The sequence below is a fragment of the Gopherus evgoodei genome, chromosome 2, assembly GCF_007399415.2.
Source record: "Gopherus evgoodei ecotype Sinaloan lineage chromosome 2, rGopEvg1_v1.p, whole genome shotgun sequence".
Classification (NCBI taxonomy): Eukaryota; Metazoa; Chordata; order Testudines; family Testudinidae; genus Gopherus; species Gopherus evgoodei.
In genome coordinates, this window is record NC_044323.1 from 265,630,595 (window position 1) to 265,654,952 (window position 24,358).

Consider the following 24,358-nt stretch of genomic DNA (forward strand, 5'->3'; position numbering starts at 1 on the left):
GAAGAGAGAGGTTGTGAAATATTTGAACTACCTAGAAACAGGTCAGGAACGCAAGGAGCACATTCCTGAAGCTGTTAATCAAATAACTGAAGCACATATATCCAAAATGGAATTTACCATTAACTACTGCAAGAAAATATTAATGTAGTTTGCATTATGGTCCGCTAAGGACTCAGTTTCGTAACTCAATGGAAATTTTGCCTGACTAAGAAAACTCAGGCCCAGGCGGAACACTTCATATGGTAGTTCTCCTGAAGACATATGAGTTTTAGGAAGCGATCATAGAGAAAGGGCTTGAAGAATTCTCTTTAGATGGTACCACTGTTGACCTTCTACTTAGGAATTGTTTACTTTTATTTTATAAATACATAAAATATCAAATACACACCCGAGCACATATGTTGAAATATATTGCATAGCTTTCATTGTTTTCTTCACTGTATCTATATTCTATTCTTTTGAAAGCACCCTTGTAAGACCATCTTGTAAATTAATCTTCACCTTGAATGTCAACTGGATTTTATTGTTGCAAAACTGCCTTTAATCACTACTCCTAAGATCCGATGATGCACCTGCCAACTTTCAAACGTCACTACAGGAGCAGCGCCACAGAAAACCTACAGACAAACAGGATCAGCAAGAAAACTACTCCGAGTGTTGTGACATTTGCATGCACTGGCTAAAATTCAAATGTCAAAAAAAGTGTAAGCATAAAGTACAACCCTAAGTTGTAGTATTACTATGACTACTGATAATATTAGAAGGTCTTCTATCTTACCTATATATGGTTAATCAGACTTTAAAGCTTCAGGGTATACACTGATCACTGGAAATCAGAAAGGAATTCACTCTCACATATATGCACATCCCATGTACAGCCATGCTCAACTGGCTATATGGTACAATTTTTTATGGAGGAGGAGAGAGGAATTGCCTTCCCCTAAAGCAGCGTTTTTCAAAGTTCGGGTCATGACCCAGTATTGGATCGCGGCATGTCAGGCACTGGGTCGCTCTGGTCAGCACCACCAACCAGAGCATTAAAAGTCCCATCAGCAGTGCTGCCTAGCTAAGGCAGGCTACTACCTACTTGCTCCTGTACCATGCTTGGCCCAGAAATGGCCAGCAGCAGGTCTGGCTTCTAGGCAGGGGGACCACAGGGTTCCGCACATAGCCTCCACCCCGAGCACTGGCTCCGCACTTCTATTGGCCGGGAACCAGCCAATGGGAACTGGGAGGGATGACGCCTGCAGGTGAGAGCTGCGCAGAGCTGCTTGCACACCTCCGTCAAGGAGCTGGACCTGCTGCTGGCCGCTTAAGGTGCAGTACGGTCCTCGGTGCCAGGACAGGAGGGAAGCCTGCCTTAGCACCCCCACTGTGCTGCTGACCGGGAGCCGCTGGAGGTAAATCTGTGCCCCAACCCCGTGCCCCAATCCCCTGCCCCAGCCCTTAGCCCCCCTAAACACGGAACCCCTTCCTGCTCCCCAAACCCCTCATCCTCAGCCCCACCCCAGAGCCTGTATCCCCAGTCTAGAGCCCTGACCCCCTTTTGTATTCATATTTTACATACTGGCTTTAGAGTCACCCAAATCCCAGTTTGCGGCTATGAATCACTGCATACCACTACCCAATGTTTTGTGGGGGAGAGTTGCGGTTGTGGAGGATGAAGGCAAAGTTATGGTCCAAGATTTGCATGACATCTCTCAAACCTAATATTCTGCAGTCTCTCTATATATGGAACTCCTATTGATGTCAGTGGGAGAGTAATTTATCAGGATCAAGATATGACATACAGATTTTGTTATTAAAATAACACAGAATCTCCTACAGTGGAACATGTTCTTTTTATTCAGCAGTATTTTGGGCTTCTGATTAAGGACAAGGTTCTCTTATTCTGTTTAAATCTTGCAATGCTTGTTGATACACATGACACCATTTAAAGCAATACATATTTGCATTAAAACCATTTTAAAACAAAATATCTTGTATTAAGTATTTTTAATGAAAGATACAAACACAGAGCTTCTTAACATTGAATTACTGGTAAGTCATACACAGAGGGGACAAACCTGAACTCCAGAAGGGGGAAGATGCTAGGTGCTTGTTTCTTAGGGTGTAATTCAAAATGCACTGAAGTCAATAGGAACCTTTCCACTGACTTCAGTAGGCTCTAGCTCAGGCTTTTAGAGCTCACAGTGCTGAATGATATGTAGAGCAGGTGACAGGGACATTCAGAAGGTCAAATGTCTTGGCTTCCCAAGCAGTTGTATGGTGCAGTGGTACAAGGGCAGTCATTTTGTAGGAGGCAATGGCGGAGAGAGAGAGAGAGAGAGAGGCAGACAGGAGTCTGCACTTGCGCACATATAAACTTTTTTAACCTCCACATTTAAAACCTCTCTCCATAAAAATATAAACGCTAACCAGTAAGCTAACTAAATTCCCAAATCATTCCCATGCCCGAGCAGAAGATCCTCCAAGTAAAGAGCATTGAAAAATGGACATAAAGGACCAAATGCTGCCCTTGAATAAGAGCCACAAGTGTGTATATAAAAGCAGAATTTGGCCCTATGTTTTAGAAAATGAAGATCAAGGTGCTCACACAGCTATGCCAGGTAGAACATCTACAGCAATGGGTCTCACAAACAAACTCGCACAGCTTGAGAAGGACTCTATTTCAGCTGATACAGTTCAAGCAAACAGAATAAAGAAGGACTGTGAAAATGCTTTCGATATCAAATGTGGGGGCAATTTAAAACACATTTATCTGATGCAATAAATGTCAATAAAAGAAAATATAAACTAGGAGTCAGGGGAATCTGTTAACAAAACATTCCTTCTGATGAAAACAGATATAAAGATAGGGGGATTGTAACATAAAAGGAAGCAAATTATAATAACTTTACATCTGGTCTCTGCATTGTTGACCCATTAAAATGATCCAATTTTCTCTTTTTTTCTCCTCAAAAATATACAGGTAAGCGTATAGTTTAACAATGCTCTACTCTGGGTAGCTTTCCCAGTACACAAGCTACCTCATTGTTCCACTGAGAAATTATTTCAGCCATGACTGAAGGTACAGCATGTTAACTGCATACAGTGAATGACAATGTCTCTTCTATAAACCTGTACAGATCCTCAGACTCAGTTACTTGCAGCTAGTAATAAACATAGCTTATTCAAACTGATTTAAATAAATATATGTGGATGGCTAAATCCTGTTTGCTTTACTCACACAAGCACTATTCCTGAACTCACTTCAAGTATCAACCAATAACTGGAACAATCGGCAAAATAGTCTAAAGTGGACTATGCATGTGAGTAATGTGAACAGGATATGATAATAGAGAACATTCTGCTGCAGGCACAGTGAATTTACAGTGTAAACATAGTGAACACAGAGGCCAAGATTTTCAAAAACAAAGGCCTAAACTTAGGTTCTGAACTCTGTTTTGGAAAATCTTGGCCAAAATTTTCTAAATGAGTAACAAAGGTGCACCTGTTGTAACCACTGGTTGTCATCTAACTCCTAGATGACTAGTTGTACTATGTATACTTATTAACAAGGAGATATTGCAGGTGAGAATAAAAGCCCAGAAGAGTACTTTGCATTTGAAATAAAACCACTCCTCTAGCTCAAACAGCCCTTTACTACAACTGATTATTAAAACACATGTACTTCCTTAAGGCTAAAGCATCTCAGCTAACCAACTATTTCTGCATTGTTTCCTGTAAGTCAATAGGTTAAGAGTCTTAAACAAAGATGAATACAAAGACTGAGAAGAAAAACATCAGCATTAAAATGCTGATTAAAAGGATGAGCTATTCAGAAAATGAAAAATGAAAAGGATGTCATCCTCCCCCCCTAAACTGACTAGCTATTAAAAACTGTTTGCAGTGTAGTTGTAGCCCTGTTGATCCCAGGATATTAGCAAGCCATGGTGGATGAGGTAATATTTTTCATCAGACCAACTTCTACTGGTGAGAGAGAGAAGGAAAATGAGGCTCGCCTTCTTTGGGAATTCAATGAATGACTCTGCTTTCTACTTTGTAAGCTACTGAGGGTGGAGTTAAAGCTTGTCTCTTTCACCAACACAGGTTGGTCCAATAAAAGGTATTACCTCACCCACTCTGTCTCACTATTAAAAAGGCAGACTAAACAGACTATGGAATTTAGTTACTCTAGGCCAAACATTCCGTTCAATCCATAAGTAACTCCCCTTGAAACAAATTTTGAAAGAGAAAGTAGTTAAGGAAATAGAGGTAAGTGGTAACTGGGATAAATCACAACATGGTTTTACAAAAGGTAGCTTGTGCCAGACCAACTCGCTCTCTTTCTTTGAGAAGATAACTAGCTTTTTAGACAAAGGAAATGCTAAAAATCTAATCTACCTGGATTTCAGTAAAATATTTGATACAGTTCCACATGGGAAATGATTGAAGAAGATGGGGATTAATATAAGAATATAAGGTGGATATGGAACTGGTTAAAGAGGAGACTACTATGGGTCATGCTGAAAGATGAACGGTCAGGCTGGAGGAAAGTTACTAGCGGAGTTCCTCAAGGATCAGTCTTGGGACCAGTCTTATTTAACATTTTTATTAATGAACTTGGTACAAAAAATGGGACTGTGCTAATAAAATCTGTGGATGACACAAAGTTGTGAGGTATGGAGGAGAACTGGAATATCATACAAGAAGAGCTGGATGATCTTAAAAAACTGGAGTAATAGAAATGTGATGACATTTAATAGTGCAAGTGCCAAGACGTGCACTTAAGGACTAACATAAAATTTTTTTGCTATAACTTGGGGAAGTATCAGTTGGAAGAGACAAAGGAGAATAAAGTAGTGGATGTGATATATGTTGACTTTAAGCAAAGCTTTTGATACGGTCTCCCACAGTATTCTTGCCAGCAAGTTAAAAAAGTATGGATTGGATGAATGGACTATAAGGTAGATAGAAAGCTGGCTAGATTGTCGGACTCAATGGGTAGTGATCAACTGCTCAATATCTAGTTGGCAGCCGGTATCAAGCAGAGTGCCCCAGGGGTCGGTCCTGGGGCTGGTTTTGTTCCACATCTTTATTAATGATCTGGATGATGGGATAGATTGCACCCTCAGCAAGTTCACAGATAACACTAAGGTGGGGGGAGAGATAAATATGCTGGAGGGTAGGGATAGGCTCCAGAGCGACCTAGACAAATTGGAGGATTGGGCCAAAACAAATTTGATGAGGTTCAACAAGGACAAGTGCAGAGTCCTGCATTTAGGATGGAAGAATCCCATGCACCGCTACAGGCTGGGGACTGACTGGCTAAGCAACAATTTTGCAGAAAAGGACCTGGGGATTACAGTGGATGAGAAGCTGGATATGAGTCAGCAGTGTGCCCTTGTTGCCAGGAAGGCTAACGACATATTGGGCTGCATTAGTAGGAACACTGTCAGCAGATCGAGAGAAGTGATTATTCCCCTCTATTCAGCACTGGTGAGGCCACATCTGGAATAGTGTGTCCAGTTTTGGGGCCCCCACTACAGAAAGAATGTGGACAAACTGGAGAGAGTCCAGCGGAGGGCAACAAAAATGATCAGGGGACTGGGGCACATGACTTATGAGGAGAGGCTGAGGGAACTGGGATTGTTTAGTCTCCAGAAGAGAACAATGGGGAGGGGGGGATTTGATAGCAGCCTTCAACTACCTGAAGGGGAGGTTCCAAAGAGGATGGAGCTCAGCTGTTCTCAGTGGTGGCAGATGACAGAACAAGGAGCAATGATCTCAAGTTGCAGTGGGGGAGGTCTAGGTTGGATATTAGGAAACACTATTTTGCTGGGATGGTGGTGAAGCACTGGAATGGGTTACCTAGGAAGGTGGCGGAATCTCCATCCTTAAAGGGTTTTAAGGCCTGTCTTGACAAAGCCCTAGCTGGAATGATTTAATTGGTGTCAGTCCTGCTTTGAGCAGGGGGTTGGACTAGATTACCTCCTGAGGTCTCTTCCAACCCTAATCTTCTATGATTATATGATTCTAAGACCTGGATGTACCGGTTGATCACAGGATGACTATGAGCTGCCAATGTGATGTGGCTGTGAAAAAAACTAATGTGATCCTAAGATGCATCAGGCAAGGTATTTCCAGTAGAGAAAGGGAAGTGTTATTACCGTTATACAAGGCACTGGTGAGAACTCATCTGGAATAGTGTGTTTAATTCTAGTCTCCCACATTTAAGAAAGATTAATTCAAACTGGAGCAGGTGCAGAGAAGGGCTACTGGAATGATCAGAGGAATGGAAATCCTACCCTATGAGTGGAGACTCAAGGAGCTTGGCTTGTTTAGCCCAACCAAAAGAAGGCTGAGCGGAGACATGATTGCTCTGTATAAATACATCAGAGGGATAAATACAAGGGAGAGAGAGGAGTTATTTAAGTTTAAGTGCAATGTTTAAGTTTATTTAAGTTATTTACATTTATTTAAGCGTTAATGTTGACACAAGAACAAATGGACATAAACTAGCCAACAAGAAGTTTGGGCTTGAAATTAGACAAAAGTTTCCAACTGTCAGTGGAGTGAAGTTCTGGAACAGCCTTCCAAGAGGTGCTATAGGGGAAATAAAAAACCTAAAATGGCTTCAAGACGGCCCTTGATAAGTTTGTGATGATGAGATTGCCTACACTGGCATGTGGCCCACCTGTGACTGTTAGTAGCAAATATTTCCAATGGCTGGCGATAGGACACTAGATGGGAAGGGCTGAGTTACTACAGAGAATTCTTTCCCAAATGTCTGGTTGGTGGGTCTTGCCGACATGCTCAAGGTCCAACTGACTGGTCTCTGCCGATCTGTGGTCTCTGCTAGGTCAGATTGTCAGATAGATTGGCACGTAGATTCATTAGCTGGAATTCCTAAAGAAGTCTTTAGGAAACCATAATTTTCCTTTGGAGCAGCTGTAGAAAGGGGCCATAAACAGGATTTCTTGTCTATGAGTTTAAAATGTGCACCTTTCTCCCGCTTGACAAGGTTAGCCTGCTGTGTAGTTAACGGCAAAAGTGTAATTTATGAGGAAAACATGCATAACATGAGGAAATATTCAATAGCAATATAACCAGCTTATGTTGCTGGTAGAATTATTTTCACAGCTTGACATTTGAATCCTATGGCTGACATCCAAATCAAAGGGGGAGTGGGGGGGAAGAGAAGTACTTCACTGTCAGCTGACAAGCAGCACCTAGTGAAGACATGCAAACTTGTTTAATACAGATTACATACTTTAAATATTGCTATACAAATGTAAGTTGCCTGACTTGTTTTCAGAAAGAATATCTAAAATACATAGGACAGAAGAAGTCTATGCTTCAAAATCTGTTTTTATCAAGAATTTAATAGATAGGTATGTTAATACCCATACACTATATCTTTGTGTGATTTTGGAAAGGGCTCCTACCACAAATTGAATGAGTACATTATACCAATACTGTTAAATATGCGATAAGTTGCATAAACATATATGAAGTTCTCTAATAAGGAGTCTTCTAGAAGTGAACGGGGGAAATGATTCCCAAACCTTAAATCTGAGCTCAGCAAATATTAATACCCCTCCCCCAGTGCAGAGTTTACGGAGCAAAATTAACTGTCTTCTTTGCACTGTTGAGTGGTATTTCCTTCCCGGCTGCCTGCCTGCCTCCATGATTCCAGCACTATTAGTGTTCACAGGGGTCCTGAACCCTTTTATTTTCTGCCCACTGCCTGCCTGAAACAACATTAGCAGGCCCCAGAAGATTCTGCTCCTGTCAGTTACAGAGGGAGAAGAACTTGAAGCCTTCTGGTATGCATCAGGGCGTGCAGGCAAACAAGAAACTTTAACAGGCTCAGAAGCTCTGGGGATACAAACAGGAGAGCCATATGCACAGTGCGCTAGGGAGGAGAGCTGATTCTATATTTTTAAAAAGGGCTTTCCATACTAGAATAGCGCAGTGTCAATGATAAGAGAAAGGCGGGCAGGCAGAGACTTTTCAAGGGAAGGGGTGAAGGGAAAGGAATTATTCCAGGTCTTGATTCACTTGCAGTTGCTATTTACACAGTTAGGTAATATTTTCATTTTGGATTCTCGTGTGTGTGCAATGGTGGTTATGGGAGGGGAGGGTTCTAGATCTTTCACTCTAATGCTCACAGGCTTTTTTCATCACCAGAATGTTGGCCTCCTGATGACCTGTCAACCTTTCCCAAAGTTATTACTTGGTAAGCTTAACCAGTATAGCTGCGTATATCACTTTTAAACCAAAAAGATGACAGGTCCCTGTTCTAAGGTCCTTACAGTCCAAACTGAACACAACATGGCAAGGGATACCATAAACAAAGGGAGGTACCAGAGGCCAAGGGAGACAGGACTGACCAATCTCAAGGTGCATTTATTGTCATGTTATGCAGGCATGTTGTACGTTCCTCTTTTTAAAGAATACATGCTTTAAAATTTGATGACAGTTAGGCAAGGCCAGGCTGGTGGTCAGTGATAAGTTTTTAACTGAAAGCAGCAAGTATTGAGGAGGCCTCTGACAAGTGAAATTGTGTAGTGCACAGTGTTGGAGAGGATGTTACAGGCAAACCAAAGGGGTGGCATGAAAAAAGGCATACAGCTACAAGTAGGAAAAAACAACGAACATCAAGATGAACTAGCACAGGGCAAGTGGAGTGAATAAGAGATGATTAGAGACAGGATGCAGACATTAAAAACTGTGCAGGGCCTTGATGCGAAAGAGCCTGAATATTGTGCTTCTGAATATTATTGTAATTGGTGCTTTAGAAATGCCAAAACAGTGGATTATAGATATATATATATACACATCGAAGGAGGTAGGAAGTTATTATGCGCATTCAAAGAGAGAATTTATATAGCTGGAGCAGCAGCAAATAATTTTGGTCTTAGTACGTTGGAGGGACTTCAAAAATCAGAGATGAAAATAAGGGAGACCAGAAAAGAGGACGTTGCAATAGTCACAGTGAGAGACTGTTGGGACACGGGCAAAGGTTCTGGCACTAGTGAAGAAGGGACAAATTTTGGATATACACCGCTACCTCGATATAATGCCTCCTGATATAACACGAATTTGGATATAACGCGGTAAAGCAGTGCTCTAGGGGCGCAGGGCTGCGCACTCCGGTGGATCAAAGCAAGTTCAATATAACAGTTTCACCTATAACGTGGTACAAAGATTTTTTGGCTCCCAAGGACAGCGTTATATCGAAGTAGAGGTGTATTTAAAAAATGTAATTCTAAAAGGCACCATTTTAAAAATAATTTCTGTGGAAGATTCCTTTAGGCAACTTCTATATCCTGTGTACAGTAATATGTTAGGAAATATATAAACTCACAAATTAAAAAAACATAAGATGGAACTGTTCAAAAGTCATGGATGGATAAGGAGGAAGTCTTTTTTCCACTCTGACTGCTTTTGAAATAATGCCCTTTATTCATTAAACAATAATCTAACAGATCATTGCACTAAGCTCTGAAATATATCAGAGATAAGGATGCAATACTATAACCATGGGTCGATATTGAATATATTATTCATTATCTAAGAAAGTTTGCTATTTTTGCATGTATTTTAACTATTTTACTACTGTTTAGGGAAAACAATACAAAATAATTTGGATCCAGTTTTGGAGGGAAAAATCAGAAAGCCCATTAGAAATTATTCTATTCTAGCGTCACTTGGAAAAAATAATTGCAACTTGAGGTTTGGCAATTTTGTGAATGGGCAAAAAAAGGAAATTCAGGAACTTACTCTGACAATTTAAGAATAACAGAATACCTGTAATAACTAAAATATTGTGATTAGCTGGAAATATTAAGGACAAATTCTATATGAAAGATTAAGCACTAAAATTAACTCTCCCCTCTCCCCCCCCGAAAAAAGTCTTCAAAATGAGCACCTGCATAGTGTGTACCAAGGAATTAAAAGAAATAGTCCCTGATTCTGCAAAAATATTTGCTCGTACATTACTTTACACACTATGAGTACTCCCACAGAATCAATAGGACTATTCACAATGCACAAAATTAAGTATGTACATAAGTTTTGCAGGATAGGATCTGAACGTATGCTAGATTCTATAGGCAATTGCATAATATTCAATATTTGTTTCTATGTCATAAAGGGTAATTAGTTATGTATTTTTAAAAGTCTCACAAAAGTCAGTCTTAGTAAAAGACCTCTCATGTGCTGTAGTTCAAGAATTATAGTTTATTTCTGCCATCTGATACATACTGAGCCATTGCACTTTCCACAGGACCTATGTCCTGTATGCTGCATGTGTAACTAAATATTTTCCAGTAGTCAATGCAGCATCTTTACATTTCTTTGGAAGAAGGTTGAACTTTCAAACAATGTTAATTTCATTTTAACACTAAAGATTGCAGCCACCATTTTTCTAACTTGCCACATTGGTTTATATTCTGCTACTGATCAACACACAGAACACTACATGAAATCAGTGTGGAGTTCTATGTAAACAAAATCAACCACAGTACATGACCCAGGTCTGCAATCCCCTATGGCAACTAGCTCTCCTACTTTACATATCTAGTTCCTTTGGATTCAGGTTTGTCCACATTCTCTACACAATCACCACAGTTTTTAAGACTCTTTCTTCATTGAAATGTATCCCTAATAAACAGTTCTGTTGCAATAAAGATGCCAACTTTTTAGCAATGGATAGGAAAGAAAAGCCTTTAGAATTTGAAATGGAAACATCTGGTGTCACTTGCAGATATATATGAAAAAAACAGATACTGGATTTCAGTGGAAATCAATTTTTACTTTTTTCTGAAAAGCATTATGCATGCCGAAGGCATCATATGAATAAATAATAATAAACAAATAAATTAAATATACTCACTATCCCCATCAGTGACTATACTAAGCATATAAAGAAAAACAATTGCATGCCAACATATTATTACTCTCCAAACATGTTACACACACAGGATCTGATTCTCCAATCATTACCACAAACTTCACATATGTCAATGGAGTTATTCTTAATTAATTCTGGGGTTAAATGAGAGGAAAATCAGGCCAGACATCTCTGTTTCTATGCAACCACTGTGTGTCTGGTGCTGGTACCTGAACAGAAGCTGTTGCTGCTGATGGTCCTTGCTGAGCCTCCAGAAGAGCTGCGGGGGTTGAACTCTCTACTCTCCTCCTCTGAGAACGGTGACTCAGAGGCTGGGGACACTTTCTGCTGTTGCTGCTGGGATACATAAGGTCGAAGGAGCAGGCGGGGAATGCGGCTGCGGGAGATCTCCTTCTCCTGCTGCAGTTTCTGCTCCTACTCAAAAACAAACAAGGTGGACATAACAAGATATGATCTACATAAGTACCATTTCTTGCTGTGTAACTCCCAATCATCAACATCCTTCCAAACACCAGGAGTAAACTCCCACCCACAACCTCCCTCCCAAATGCCCCAGGACTAACCTCTTCTACACAACTCCCCCACAAATGCCCCCGTGTAACCTCTTCCACATAAGCACCCATCATCCCAAGTACCCCAGGAATAACCCATCCCAACTCACATTTGAGCTCCTCTCCTTACACATATATTGATGGAGATGGGGAAGGCTCAGCGAGAGATGACAGATGCATGTGTCTTTTCAGACACAACAGAGGGGGGACATGATAACTATTTTCAAATGCATAAAAGGTTGTTACAAAGAGGACGGTGAAAAATTGTTCTTAACCTCTGTGGATAGGATAAGAAGCAACAGGCTTAAATTGCAGCAAAGGAGATTTAGGCTGGACATAAGGAAAAACTGCCTATCAGGGTATCAAGTATCAGAGGGGTAGCCATGTTAGTCCGGATCTGTAAAAGCAGCAAAGAATCCTGTGGCACCTTATAGACTAACAGACGTCTGTTAGTCTATAAGGTGCCACAGGATTCTTTGCTGCTTTAACTATCAGGGTAGTAATCAGGGGAATAAATTGCTTAGGGAGGTTGTGGAATGCTGATATTGGAGGTTTTTAAGAACAGGTTAGACAAACGTGTCAGGAACAATCTACTTATTACTTAGTCCTCCCTTGAATGCAGAGGACTGGCAGAGATGACCTACTGAAGTCCCTTCCAGTGCTACACTTTTGCGATTCTATGACTCAGCCCCTTTCACCCAATAATGGTAGCAGTCATTTCTCCTCCTCCTGCTCTCTGCACCCGGCAGGTGTGGTGGAAGGTGGCTGCAAATGAATCCCACCTGTCTGGCCTTTGCTATTGGAATCAAGGGCCTGGATATCATCTCTCCAGCGCTACTCCCGACTCAGGGCCCACTAGCCGTCCCCTGTCAGCCCCGATCCCTCCTCCTCAGAGCCCCTGCCAGGGCCAACACCCCTGCCAGCATTGATTCCCCCCTCCTCAGAGCTCCTGCCAGCCCCGATGCTCCCATCAGCCCCAATCCCCCCTCCTCAGAGCCCCCTGCTAGCCCTGACCACTCAACCTCAGAGCCCTCCATCAGCCCCAATCCCCCTCCTCAGAGCCCCCTGCTAGCCCTGACTACCAGCCTCAGAGCCCCCTGCCGGTCCTGGCCCCTCGCCAGCCTCGACCCCGCCCCTCCTCAGAGCCCGTCAGCCCTGATTTCCCCTCCTCGCCAATCGCATCCTCCTGCCAGTCCCGATTCCCTCTCCTCTGACCCCCGATCCTCCCTTCCTCAGACCCCTCTGTCAGCCCCGATCCCCCCTCCTCTGACCCCCCCTCCAATCCCTGTCCCGCCAGCCCGTTCCCGCCGCCCGCGCGTCTCCCCCCGCACCTGTACTCCTGTCACCCGCGGTCCGTCTCCCGGGACTCGCCACCTGCGGCCAAAGGGCGCCGGGGCCGCCTCGCCGGCCCTGCTCACCTTGCTGCCCTCGCGGAGCGGTCCCATCCCGCCTCAGTCGGGAGCGGCCCGGGGGCACCTGGCTGAGAGAGAGCGGACAGGAGAGGCGCTGAGCAGGGGCTTCCGCAGGGACGCGCCGCTCTCCGCTCCGCCAGGAGTGCACAGCCCAGCCCAGCCCGCTGCTCCCCCGCCCCGACACGTGGTGCAGCCGCCGCAGCCAGGCTCTGCAGCCGCCTGACGGGTTGGCTCGCTCCCTGCTGCCCGGGGCGCTCCCGTGCAGCCCGTGGGCTGGGCTCGAGTCCTGCCCCGGCGGCTCCGCCTGTCAGCGAGCCCAGGGAGCGACACCCCGGGCTCTGCCATTGCCGGCCAGGTGCCGCTCTGGCGCCTGGAAGCGCTGCCCTTCGCCGCCCCTGCGGAGCCAGGCCAGCGCGGCCTCTGGGCTGGGAGAGGTCAGCGCCGACACCGGCAGCCTCCGGTGGGTGGTGGGCAGCCGCAGCAGGCGCCTCTCCCGGCAGTAGCTGCAGGAAAGGAAGGCCGGAGTGAGTTACCATTTCCCGGCCCCCCGTTTGCCGCTAGGAAGGCAGCCGAGGGGCAGGAGGGGGGAGTTACCACTTCATCTTTAAGCAACACATTGAACGGTACCTAAAATTGTTGTATTCTGTCTCTCCTCCATGCTTCATGTCAGTTGCCCCAGGCCCCAGCTTTACTCAGCTGAGTGGGACTACTCGACTGAGTAACAGTTTTTCTAGGATCGGAGTTTCACTCTTACGATCTACGCAGGGGAGGAAGCTCTAGAGCCTCTGCCTAGGGAGCTGTCTGTTGAGGCTGGTCTGCATACAGGATCAGAGATCCCTTCTTAGACTGTGCCCAATACAATGGGACACCAATTCTGATTGGGATTTCTGGGTGCTGCTGTAGTATAAATATTAAATAACAATGTGTTTAAAAATAGCTGTTCAGAAATCAATCCTTTTGTTGTGCTCTGGGAACCATATAGGCATCAGAGTGAAAGGTGATGTGCTTTTCAAAACCTGCAGGAGCAAACGTACCTTCTACTTTGCACCAATAGCAGTTGTTCGGCTAGCTGTTAAATACAGAAACAATTAGATTACTAATTTATTAACCGAATAGTGGGATTAGATCCACATCTTCTTCATTGCTCCAAACTGTGCTCTGCCAGTTAAAATCAAGCCAGCCCGTGCCTGACATTGCCAGTATTCTCTTTCAGCTCAGCTCTGTAAATCACAGATGTGAGGGAGTCATTGTATTTATAAAGTACTTTGAAATCCTTGGATGAAATATCCTTGGAAAATATTGCACAAGTGCATTTATTGAAATATACATTCATGGACAGCCAGGCAGAAACACATCAAGAAATGTCCCAGACATCCACCTCTTGCAGTGACATCAGAGTCCCCATTGAAAATGCAAGACTGCAACCTTACACCTAAACCACAGAAATAGAAATTCAGTCCTCCATCTCACTAGAAAATGTGTTCCTCTTGTGTGTTTCACTAGAGAGCTGTACATGGCATGTGTGCATAGATAACCCATATGCGCCAGCAAAGCTGTTGCAGCAATAGAAACAGCAGATTAAGCTGTGCAGCATTGCCATCACCATAGCAACTCAGCTAAGGAAAAGATGATTTAATATTCAGTCACAGCCCTCTCCATAGCTTTCCATTTGGAGCTTGAATCAGTTGCCTGCCTGATGTTCTAAGGAACAAATTATATACAAAATGAAGTCTTCATGCTGCCTTAAGATTCCTAAGTATATATCCCCTTTTATCTCTGGGATATTTTTGCATAAAAATTTCCAGGGTAACATTAAAGTGATGAAACAGTCATTAATGTTCTAGCAAACATTTTATTCCCAACACTCCATATATACGGGAATAATTCCAAGGATTTAAAGTGATATCTTTCTTCAAATAATATTCACTGTCCGTTAGATAATCATCATCATGAAGACAGGAGAGATTCCAGAGGATTGGAAAAGGGCAAATATAGTGCCAATCTATAAAAAAAGGGAAATAAGGACAATTTGGGGAATTACAGACCAGTCAGTTTAACTTCAGTACCCAGAAAATATAATGGAGCAAATAATTAAGCAGTCAGTTTGCAAACACTTAGAACAGGCCTGCACAACATACGGCCCATGGGGGGGCGGGGAGGGTGAGTAGGCAAGCGGCAAGTGAGGGACGGGGCTGAGGAGGCAAGCGGGCGGGCAGAGGCTGGGGGTGAGTATGTGAACCGGAGGGGGGGGCGCTGAGAAGACGAGTGGGGGAGCAGGTGTGCCGGGGGAGTGGGAGTCTGAAGCGGCGAGCGGGCCAGCACTGGCGGGGGGGAAGGTGAGCTGGCGGCCGGGGAGGAGGGCTGAGGAGGCGAGCAAGTGGGCAGTGGCGGGGGGGCGGATGAGCCGGCGGCTGGGGAGGAGGGCGGAGGAGGCGAGCGGGCGGTGGCGAGGGGGGAGGGAAGGTGAGCCGCGGGGGTGGGGGGCTGAAGAGGCGAGTGGGCAGGCAGTGGCGGGGGGAGGGGGTGGGTGAGCCAGTGGCAGGGGGAGGGGAGGCTGAGGAGGCGAGCTGGGGGAGGAGACGAGCTACAAGTTGGTGGCTGACCTATTCTACTCATCTGGTCTGGCTCCCATCCCCTCTCCAAGGGTTGCAGCTGTCTGGAGGTGCCTGCCTTCCACACTTTCCTCATTCATTCCTCATTCATTCAACAGGACAATTGATTACAAAGTGGGGGGAAGATCTTATTTTACTTCTCCCAAAAAGATATTTTTCTTTTACCTTAATTATAGTACCTCAAGGGCTCACTATAACATATTACCAAGGTTCAATACTGCTGTTTCGGTGGGGTGGCACTGGGGAAGGAGGGTTTGTTTCCGCAGGGCAGGCAGCGCTGGGGGGGGATGTTTTCGCAGGGCGGGCGGTGCTTGGGGGGGTGTTTTGGTGGTGCTGGGGGTGGGTTCTTCAGGGCCGGAGGGGTTTCAGCCCTCAGCTGTTTTCTTTGGAGTAATATGGGCTTCGTCGCTTTACGAGTTGTGCAGGTCTGACTTAGAAGATAATAAGGTGATAAGTAACAGTCAGCATGGATTTCTCAAGAACAAATCATATCAAACCAACCTAACAGCTTTCTTTGACAGAGTAACAAGTCTTGTGAATAGGAGAGAAGTGGCTGATTGGTATATCTTGACTTTAGCAAGACTTTTGATACTATCTCACATGGCCTTCTCATAAAGAAATTAGGAAATACAACCTAGATGGAGCTCCTGTTGGGAGGGTGCATAACTGTTTGAAAAACCATTCCCAGAGAGTAGACAAGCTGGAAGGGCATATCAAGTGTCCTGCAGGAATCAGTTCTGGATCATGTTCTGTTCAATATCTTCATCAATGATTTGGATGATGGTGTAGAGCAGTGGTTCTCAACCTTTCCAGACTACTGTACCCCTTTCAGGAGTCTGATTTGTCTTGTGTACCCCAAGTTTCACCTCACTTAAAAACTACTTACTTACAAAATCAGACATAAAAATACAAAAGTGTCACAGCACACTATACTGAAAAATGCTTACTTTCTTCTTTGTCTAAATTACATTTTAGTTTGTACTGACTTCACTAGTGCTTTTCGTGTAGCCTGTTGTAAAACTAGGCAAATATGCAGATAAGATGATGTACCACCTGGAAGACTTCTGTGTACCCCCTGCAGTACGCATTCCCCTGGTTGAGAACCACTAGCATAGAGAGTACACTTATAAACTTTGCAGACCAAACTGGGAAGGGTTGCAAGTGCTTTGGAATATAGGATTAAAATTCAAAATGATCTGGAAAAACTGGAGAAATGATCTGAAGTAAATAGGATGAAATTCAATAAGGACAAATGCAAAGTACTCCATTTAGGAAGGAACAATCAGTTGCACACATACAAAATGGGAAATGACTGCCTAAGAAGGAGTACTGCAGAACGGGATTTAGGGGTCATAGTAGATCACAAGCTAAATATGAATCAACAGTGTAATACTGTTGTAAAAAAAGCAAACATCATTCTGGGATGTATTAGCAGGAATATTGTAAGCAAGACACAAGAAATAATTCTTCTGTTCTGCTCTGCACTGATTAGGCCTCAACTGGAATATTGTGTCCGGTTCTGGGTACCACATTTCAGGAAAGATGTGGACTAATTGGAGAAAGTCCAGAGAAGAACAACAAAAATGATTAAAGGTCTAGAAAACATGACCTATGAGGGAATATTGAAAAAAACGTGTGTGATTAGTCTGGAAAAGAGAAGACTGAGAGGGGACATGATAACAGTTTTCAAGTACATAAAAGGTTGTTACAGGTAAGAGGGGAAAATTTGTTCTTAACCTCCGAGGATAGGACAAGAAGCAATAGGCTTAAATTGCAGCAAGGGTGGTTTAAGTTGGACATTAGAAAAAACTTCCTAACTGTCAGGATAGTTAAGCACTGGAATAAATTGCCTAGGGAGGTTGTGGAATCCCCATCACTGGAGATTTTTAAGAGCAAGTTAGACAAACACTTGTCAGGGATGGTCTCTAGATAATACTTAGTCCTGCCATGAGTGCAGGGGATGGACTAGATAATCTCTTGAGAAGTTCCAGTCATACGATTCTATGATTATTTCCAGATCCCTCGTTGAATTATTTTGCTTTTTCTCTCTCATTTGATAATTTTAACAAATTTAGTTTGTTTTCCTGACCAAAGAAACATTTTAAAACGAATCACTTTAAAAATATTGACATAATATTGCTACAAATACCACTTTTGATAACTAACTAAGATGAGACAAAAAAAATTTTTTCTGCTTCTTTGCTTTGTGCATTTGAATACACTTTGTGTAATAGGCCCCATACAGCAACAGGGTGAAATCTCTGCAGGTTCATGGTCAGTTTCACTATTTCCTCTGTAGTACAGTAGAACCTCAGAGTTATGAATATCTCAGTAATGGAGGTTGTTCATATGAACTATTCAGAAAATCTTCAGCAATATTATGGAAACCTTCATGGTGCTTCCCGTGAAGTTCATTTTAATAGCCCCTCTCTCCATCCATTTGCACATTGGTCCTGCAGATGCTTTTTTCCAAGTATTCCAACTTACTGATGCAGAATGTAATTAATTTGCCCTACAACTCTGTGAACTGCAACTGGGTGCTTAGCACTAGTCAGCAAAATTCAAAAACTCTTCTATGCTGCTTATGAGCCAACTTTGCTCTTGGATGAGCATCTCCCACAGGAGTTGTGTAGCATAAGCAGGATTTGGTCCTGTCATCATGACAGTGAATTATGAAGCAGCTTTCTTTTGCCAGCTGCAGTTCTGTGACACTTAAAATTTCTTTTTCCACAAATATGACATAGGTCATAACATGAAAACTCAAATGGTGCTGAAATTCATTTTTCAAAATTAGGGAAGGGATGGAAATGAGAAGGATTATGAAAGCTCAAAATACAAGTGATCTTAAAACCAGGAAAAAACATTTTAGATTATTTATGAATACTAAGAATAAGTTTGTGATCTTACATGCTTACTTGAAAGTTTGGAGGTCAATGTGTAGGTGATAAGCTGCAGTGCAAATCATGCAAGAAATGTAAAATAAAAGGTTATTCATTAACTATTCTAATAACATTATGGGACAGGATGATTTTAAAATAATCAACAAGATCAAACCTTGGAGAAAGAGAAGACTATAAGCACCTCTGTATTAAAAATATTGGAAAGAAAATATTTTGAATTAAAGTTATAGATGGGAAATCAATACAAAATGCAATTGGTTAACTTATCAGTAGAGGGCAACAGAAGATTCTATGCACATACACAAAAATGTATAAGTGATCTTTTGTGGTTCCTAATTTTGATAAATGGAGATCAGGCACTTTTCCTAACCTGCTCTATAAATATGATCCAGGCTATGTATAACTCAGTTGCTTTTCTATTTGACTTTATTAAAGAAAGCAGCAATAAGATGGTAAAGATCAACTCAAACATTCTCCCTAGGCTTGACTACTGCTAGAAATTGTCCCTCAAGATTACGCAGCCCACAACCTTGATCCAGTCTTCCCAAAGAGCCACTCCCTGCACCTCTCTATATCCAGGTTGGATAACTAAGCAGAACCCACTGAACTATTTCCCAGCAGACTCAACATCTGCTAAAAGGGTGAGTTGTTTCAGGCAAACATTGACAGTCTGTTACAATATGTCTGTGTTCTTTTCTTCAGATAACTACAATTGTAGAGGCACTAAACCTAATAGGGATTCATAAGCATTTTAATATGCATGATATGCTGTCAAGATGAAGTGTTCATTTGGATATGGTAATTATTGAAAATGTAATCCACAAGGAGTCAGGATAGAGGCAACATATGGGAGATTTTCTGGTTGTGTCCCCCCAGCCCAGGAAGGTTGGGTGGCCCGCTGAGATGAGTCAGGGGATGGCGATGGCACTCTCTCCTTGATCCCTGCTGCGTGGCACTGGTCCAACCAAACCCTGCTGCCCAGCCATGCGAAGCTGGCCTGACTGAGCTCTGCTGGCCCGCTGCATGGCGTCGCCACTTGCCCCCACCAAACGTTCCTCTCCTCCTTTAGTGGTGTGCACCCCACAGTTTGAAAACCTCTGTGAGGTGGTCACGTGCCCCCCCCCGAACTTAAAATTTTGGCCCTCCCCATTATCAAGAGTTACATGTCACCTCTGAGTCAGGATCACCACTTTTTATTTTTATCCTTCCTCATTCATTTCATTTCTGGATGTTAAGGAGAAGGGAAATGAAAGACAATGGGCCAGATCTTGTAAGTAGAACTATCAGTCTAACTGAATTCAGCGGAAGTTTCGCAGATAAAGAATAACCCTCAGACACTCATGTAAGTAGCTTTAACCATGTGACTAGTCCTTAATGAGTCTTACTCTAATATGCCTAAGTCTTAACATTATCAGCCCCAGATTATTAATAATCAAACCTCAAACTTATTTAGAGGAGCCTGGAACAATAATTCATATTGTCATTATTTAGGAGGACACAATTTTAATAAAAGGACACAGGTTTTATCTTCCACTATAATGGCCTGAATCTATTTACAAGGGGGTGGGAATGGCTCCAAGTACTCTATTATCTGTGAAAAACTAATCAAATAAAACAGTCAACATTTTCCTGCTTTAAAAAAGATTTTAAAAATGCCAGTGGGCAAACTAAGTATTATATTATGTAACTACACTAAAAATCATTAATTACACCAGAGTTGCAAAAAAGCAGATGGACACTGCAAGGGCTGGGCCCACTCCACTCTTTGATGGGCTTGGAGGACAAGAGCACCTAGTGTGCAGATGTGCCCCAGCAGATCCTGCTGGCCAAAATAATCCAATCTAAGGCATATGGGATTCATGTGCAACAAGAGTACACAATCCATGTAGACAGTCACTCAAGAAAAACATCATATATTTTTGCAAAGTGATGTAATTTTTTATAAGAAGAAAACAAAAAATAAAAATGTCAAAATTGGGACTTACTAATCTTGCAAGTGTCTTTTTATCATAAAAACATCAACAATAAAATAACAAAGCAAGAACAATGTTAAAAAGTTACTTTCTTAAAAATATTTTTCAAATCTTGCAGACAGCTTTTTAGCTTAATTATAGTACTAAATTAAGACCATTGGGATTACTTATGACAGTAAAATTAACAACGTGTACATGTTTGTAGGATTGGGATCTTAAACTGGACAAAGATAAATGGATAATATATCGGTTTTCATGTACAAATCAATGCATGTAAATATTTCAGTTGACATATCTGTGGCTTCAGAATTTTAAATCATTAGCACTAAAGAAGAAAAAGAATCTTTCCAAACTCTTATCTTATTTATTCCATGTATAGTGCAATGTTTATATTTTGGTCATAATTTTATGGGCCTGCTCTAGGGTTGCCAACATTCTAACTGCACAAAACCGAGCACCCCTGCTCCGTCCCTTCCCTGAGGCCCCACCGCCTGCTCACTCCGTCCCCCCTCCCTCCATCACTCGCTCTCACTCGCTTTGGCCGGGCTGGGGTAGTGGGTTGGGGTGCAGGAGAGGGCTCCAGGATGGGACGGGGGGTTGGAGTGCGGTGCGGGGGGGTATGGGCTCTGGGCCAGGGGTGCGGGCCCTTGGTGGCGCCAGAAATGAGGGGTTCGGGAGAGGGCTCCGGGCAGAGGGTTAGGGTCCAGGGGGGTGAGGGCTCTGGCTGGGGATGTGGGTTCTGGGGTGGGGCCAGGGATGAGGGGCTTGGGGTGTAAGAGGGGGCTCAAAGCTGGGGCAGGGTTTGGGGTGTGAGGGGGGGTTGCGGGGTACAGACTCTGGGAGTTTGGGTGCAGGAGAGTGCTCCAGGCTGGAGCAGGGGTTTGGGGTGTGGGAGGAGGTGCAGGGTCCCAGTTGTGCTTACCATGGCTCCCAGGAAGTGGCCGCCAGGTCCCTGTGGCCCCTAGGTAGATGGGTGGCCAGGGAGTATCTGCACGCTGCCCTCACGCCTGTAGGCACTGCCCCACAGCTTCTATTGGTTGTGGTTCCCGGCCAATGGGAGCTGCTTAGCTGGCACTCAGGGTAGCGGCAGTGCACGGAGCCTCTCTGGCCACCCATGTGCTTAGGGGCTGGCTGGTTCCGAGAACCTCATGGAACCAGGGCAAGGAGGGAGCCTGCCTTAGTCCCAGGCCTCCGCTGCACCACTGATTGGACTTTTAATGGCCCAGTCACCGGTGCTGACCAGAGCTGCCAGGGTCCCTTTTTGACTGGGTGTTCCGGTCGAAAAATGGATGCCTGGCAACCTTAGCCTGCTCCTACTTCTATTGAGTTGTACAGAGGATCAGCCTATACAAGCACAGGGTCTTATTACCTTTCACTTATGATCTTCCTACCTTTTTTTCCTCCTCTTCTGTGTTACAATCAATTATCTAGTTAGGCCTTGTGTCATAAACAGATAGCTAAGGGTTAATGTCTCTTTCACCTGAAAAAAAGTAACCTGAAGCACCTGACCAGAGGACCAATCAGGAAACAGGATTTTTTCAACTCTGGGTGGAGGGAAGTTTGTGTGTGACTCCTTTGTTCTGGGTTTTTTGCCTGCACTCTCTCGGCTATGAGGGGATTTCTGTTTCCTGCTTTCTAATCTTCTGTTTCCCAGTTGTAAGTACAAAAGATCAGATAGTAATTTATATATTTTTTTGTATTTACATGTCTACAGTTGCTGGAGTGCTTTGAATTGTATTCTTTTTGAAGAAGGCTGTTTATTCATATTTCTTTTAAGCAAATGACCCTGTATTTGTCACCTTGATACAGAGAGACCATTTTTATGTATTTTTCTTTCTTTTTATATAAAGCTTTCTTTTAAGACCTGTTGGAGTTTTTTTTTAGTGGGGAACTCCAGGGAATTGAGTCTGCAGCTCACCAGGGAATTGGTGGGAGGAAGAAGTCAGGGGGAAATCTGTGTGTGTTAGATTTACTAACCTAACTTTGCATTCCTTCTGGGTGAAGAGGGAAGTGATTCTGTTTTCCAGGACTGGAAATAGAGAGGGTGGACTCCCTCTGTTTAGATTCACGGAGCTTGCTTCTGTGTGTCTTTCCAGGAACACCTGGAGGGGGGAAGGGAAAAGGTTTCTTTCCCTTTGTTGTGAGACTCAAGGGATTTGGGTCTTGGGGTCCCCAGGGAAGGTTTTTGGGGGGACCAGAGTGCCCCAAAACACTTTAATTTTTGGGTGGTGGCAGCTTTACCAGGTCCAAGCTGGTAACTAAGCTTGGAGGTTTTCATGCTAACCCCCATATTTTGGACGTTAAGGTCCAGATCTGGGACTAGGTTTATGATATGAACAAAGGACTCACACACAAACTTCCCTCCACCCAGAGTTGAAAAAATCCTGTTTCCTAACTGGTCCTCTGGTCAGGTGCTTCAGGTTACTTTTTTTTCAGGTGAAAGAGACATTAACCCTTAGCTATCTGTTTATGACACCTTGATCCTACAATTGCTTCTACACAGGCAGACTTAGTGCAGGTCCGGAATTGGAGCCTTAGACTGTAAATTCTTTGTGTCAAGGCCATTTTATTGATTTGTATGATTCCTAGTACAATGTGGTCCTGTTTGGGGCCTTGGGGAAATGCTACTGTAATAGAAATAATTAATAATATTAATAGAAGTAAATGCCAAACTCCCATTGACTTAAATAGGAACAGGATTGTTTGTTTCTGTCATTTTGGATGTAAATTTTCACAGTAATCAAATAGACTGCAAGAGTCCGCAATAAGTCTTTGGGAGCTTTTAAATCATCACTTCTGCTGAATAAAAGTAACAGGAAAATGTGGCATTTAAGCAGTTTTATGTGTAAGCAGAGTCAGGATAAGCTCTACCCTGACATCTGGTGGACAGAATTTCAGAGAATGTATTTGCATAGGCACGCCTACCCTATCCCAGACTGCCGAGCTGTGGGATTGCTTGGTGACAAATGACTCACCCTCAGTTGGATGGTACTTGCTAGACAAGGGACATGGGTTCCAAAACCCAGTGAAGAGGAAGAAGCTGGGGACAGGTATCTGTGCCTGGTGGTGCAGTCTCCTTGTGGAGCCAGCAGCACCATTTCCACCCCCTCCTCTCTCCACTATGGAATGTCAGAGTTGATTTTTTTTATTCCCTCAAGAATCTAAATACACGTTACTGAGCTGAACTCACTTTGGGCTAATGGTGCACTAGCACTGGGGCTCTCCTACTAAGAGCTGAGATCACTGAGAGTTGAAATCACTAAAGAGCTGAAATTACTGAGCTGAGAGCACTGAGTACTGTGCTAACTAGTAGGGGAGCCTGAAGCTATACTGTGGAACCGAGCAGCTGGCGCAGTGGAGCAGTTGTGGGGACGGCTGGAGCGGATCACGGGACAGCTGGTGGCAGCGGAGCGGCTGGCAGAGCGGAGTAGCTGTGGGACGGGTGGAGCGGCCCACAGAGCGAACGGAGCTGAGCAGTTTGCAGGAAGAACTAGAGCAGCTCATGGAGCAGAGCAGCTGGTGGAGCGGAGCAGATTCTGAGGACGGCTGGAGGAGCAGAGTGGAGCGGCTGGTAAAGCGGAGCAGTTTGTGGAGAAGGCAGAAGCAGAACCCACGGAGAGGCAGGGCAGTTGGCCCCGAACCACGTAAGGTGCCACTTTCTACCCAGGCTGGGGGGAGGGACCTCTACAGATAAACTCTCGAACTCTGGGGTGGCATTGACCAGAGACTTTTGGATGTTGGACTTCGGGGTGATTGGACTTAAAACCTTAAGGGGAAAAAGGACAGTGCCAAACATACTTGGAGGTGAGTTTTTGTTTATGGTTTGTGTTATAACCCTGTTTGTGGTGTTTCTCCAATGGGATGCCGCATTGGTTCCTTCCTTTATTAAAAAGATTTTGCTACACTCAGACTCCGTGCTTGCGAGAGGGGAAGTATTGTCTCCTAGAGGCGCCCAGGGGGGTGTGGTATGTGAGTGTCCCAGGTCATTGGGTGAGGGCTCAAGCCAG

General features: G+C 43.8%; 1 protein-coding gene across 5 annotated transcripts in view; it reads right to left on the reverse strand.

Annotated features, from left to right (window-relative positions):
- Window positions 1-24,358, reverse strand: part of SYBU (syntabulin) — an 87,601-nt gene that overhangs the window by 41,295 nt on the left and 21,948 nt on the right. For 2 of the 5 annotated variants that reach the window (XM_030553721.1, XM_030553717.1), the window contains exons 1-2: window positions 12,786-13,008; window positions 11,113-11,317 (exon numbers count right to left, since the gene is read on the reverse strand). In XM_030553721.1, the coding sequence (XP_030409581.1) occupies window positions 11,113-11,317; window positions 12,786-12,899 (319 nt within the window). In that variant the 5' untranslated portion in view covers window positions 12,900-13,008. Of the gene's footprint in view, window positions 1-11,112; window positions 11,318-12,785; window positions 13,009-13,493; window positions 13,639-24,358 lie in introns of those variants that run through there. The other 3 variants (XM_030553719.1, XM_030553718.1, XM_030553720.1) reach the window with 3 other exon arrangements.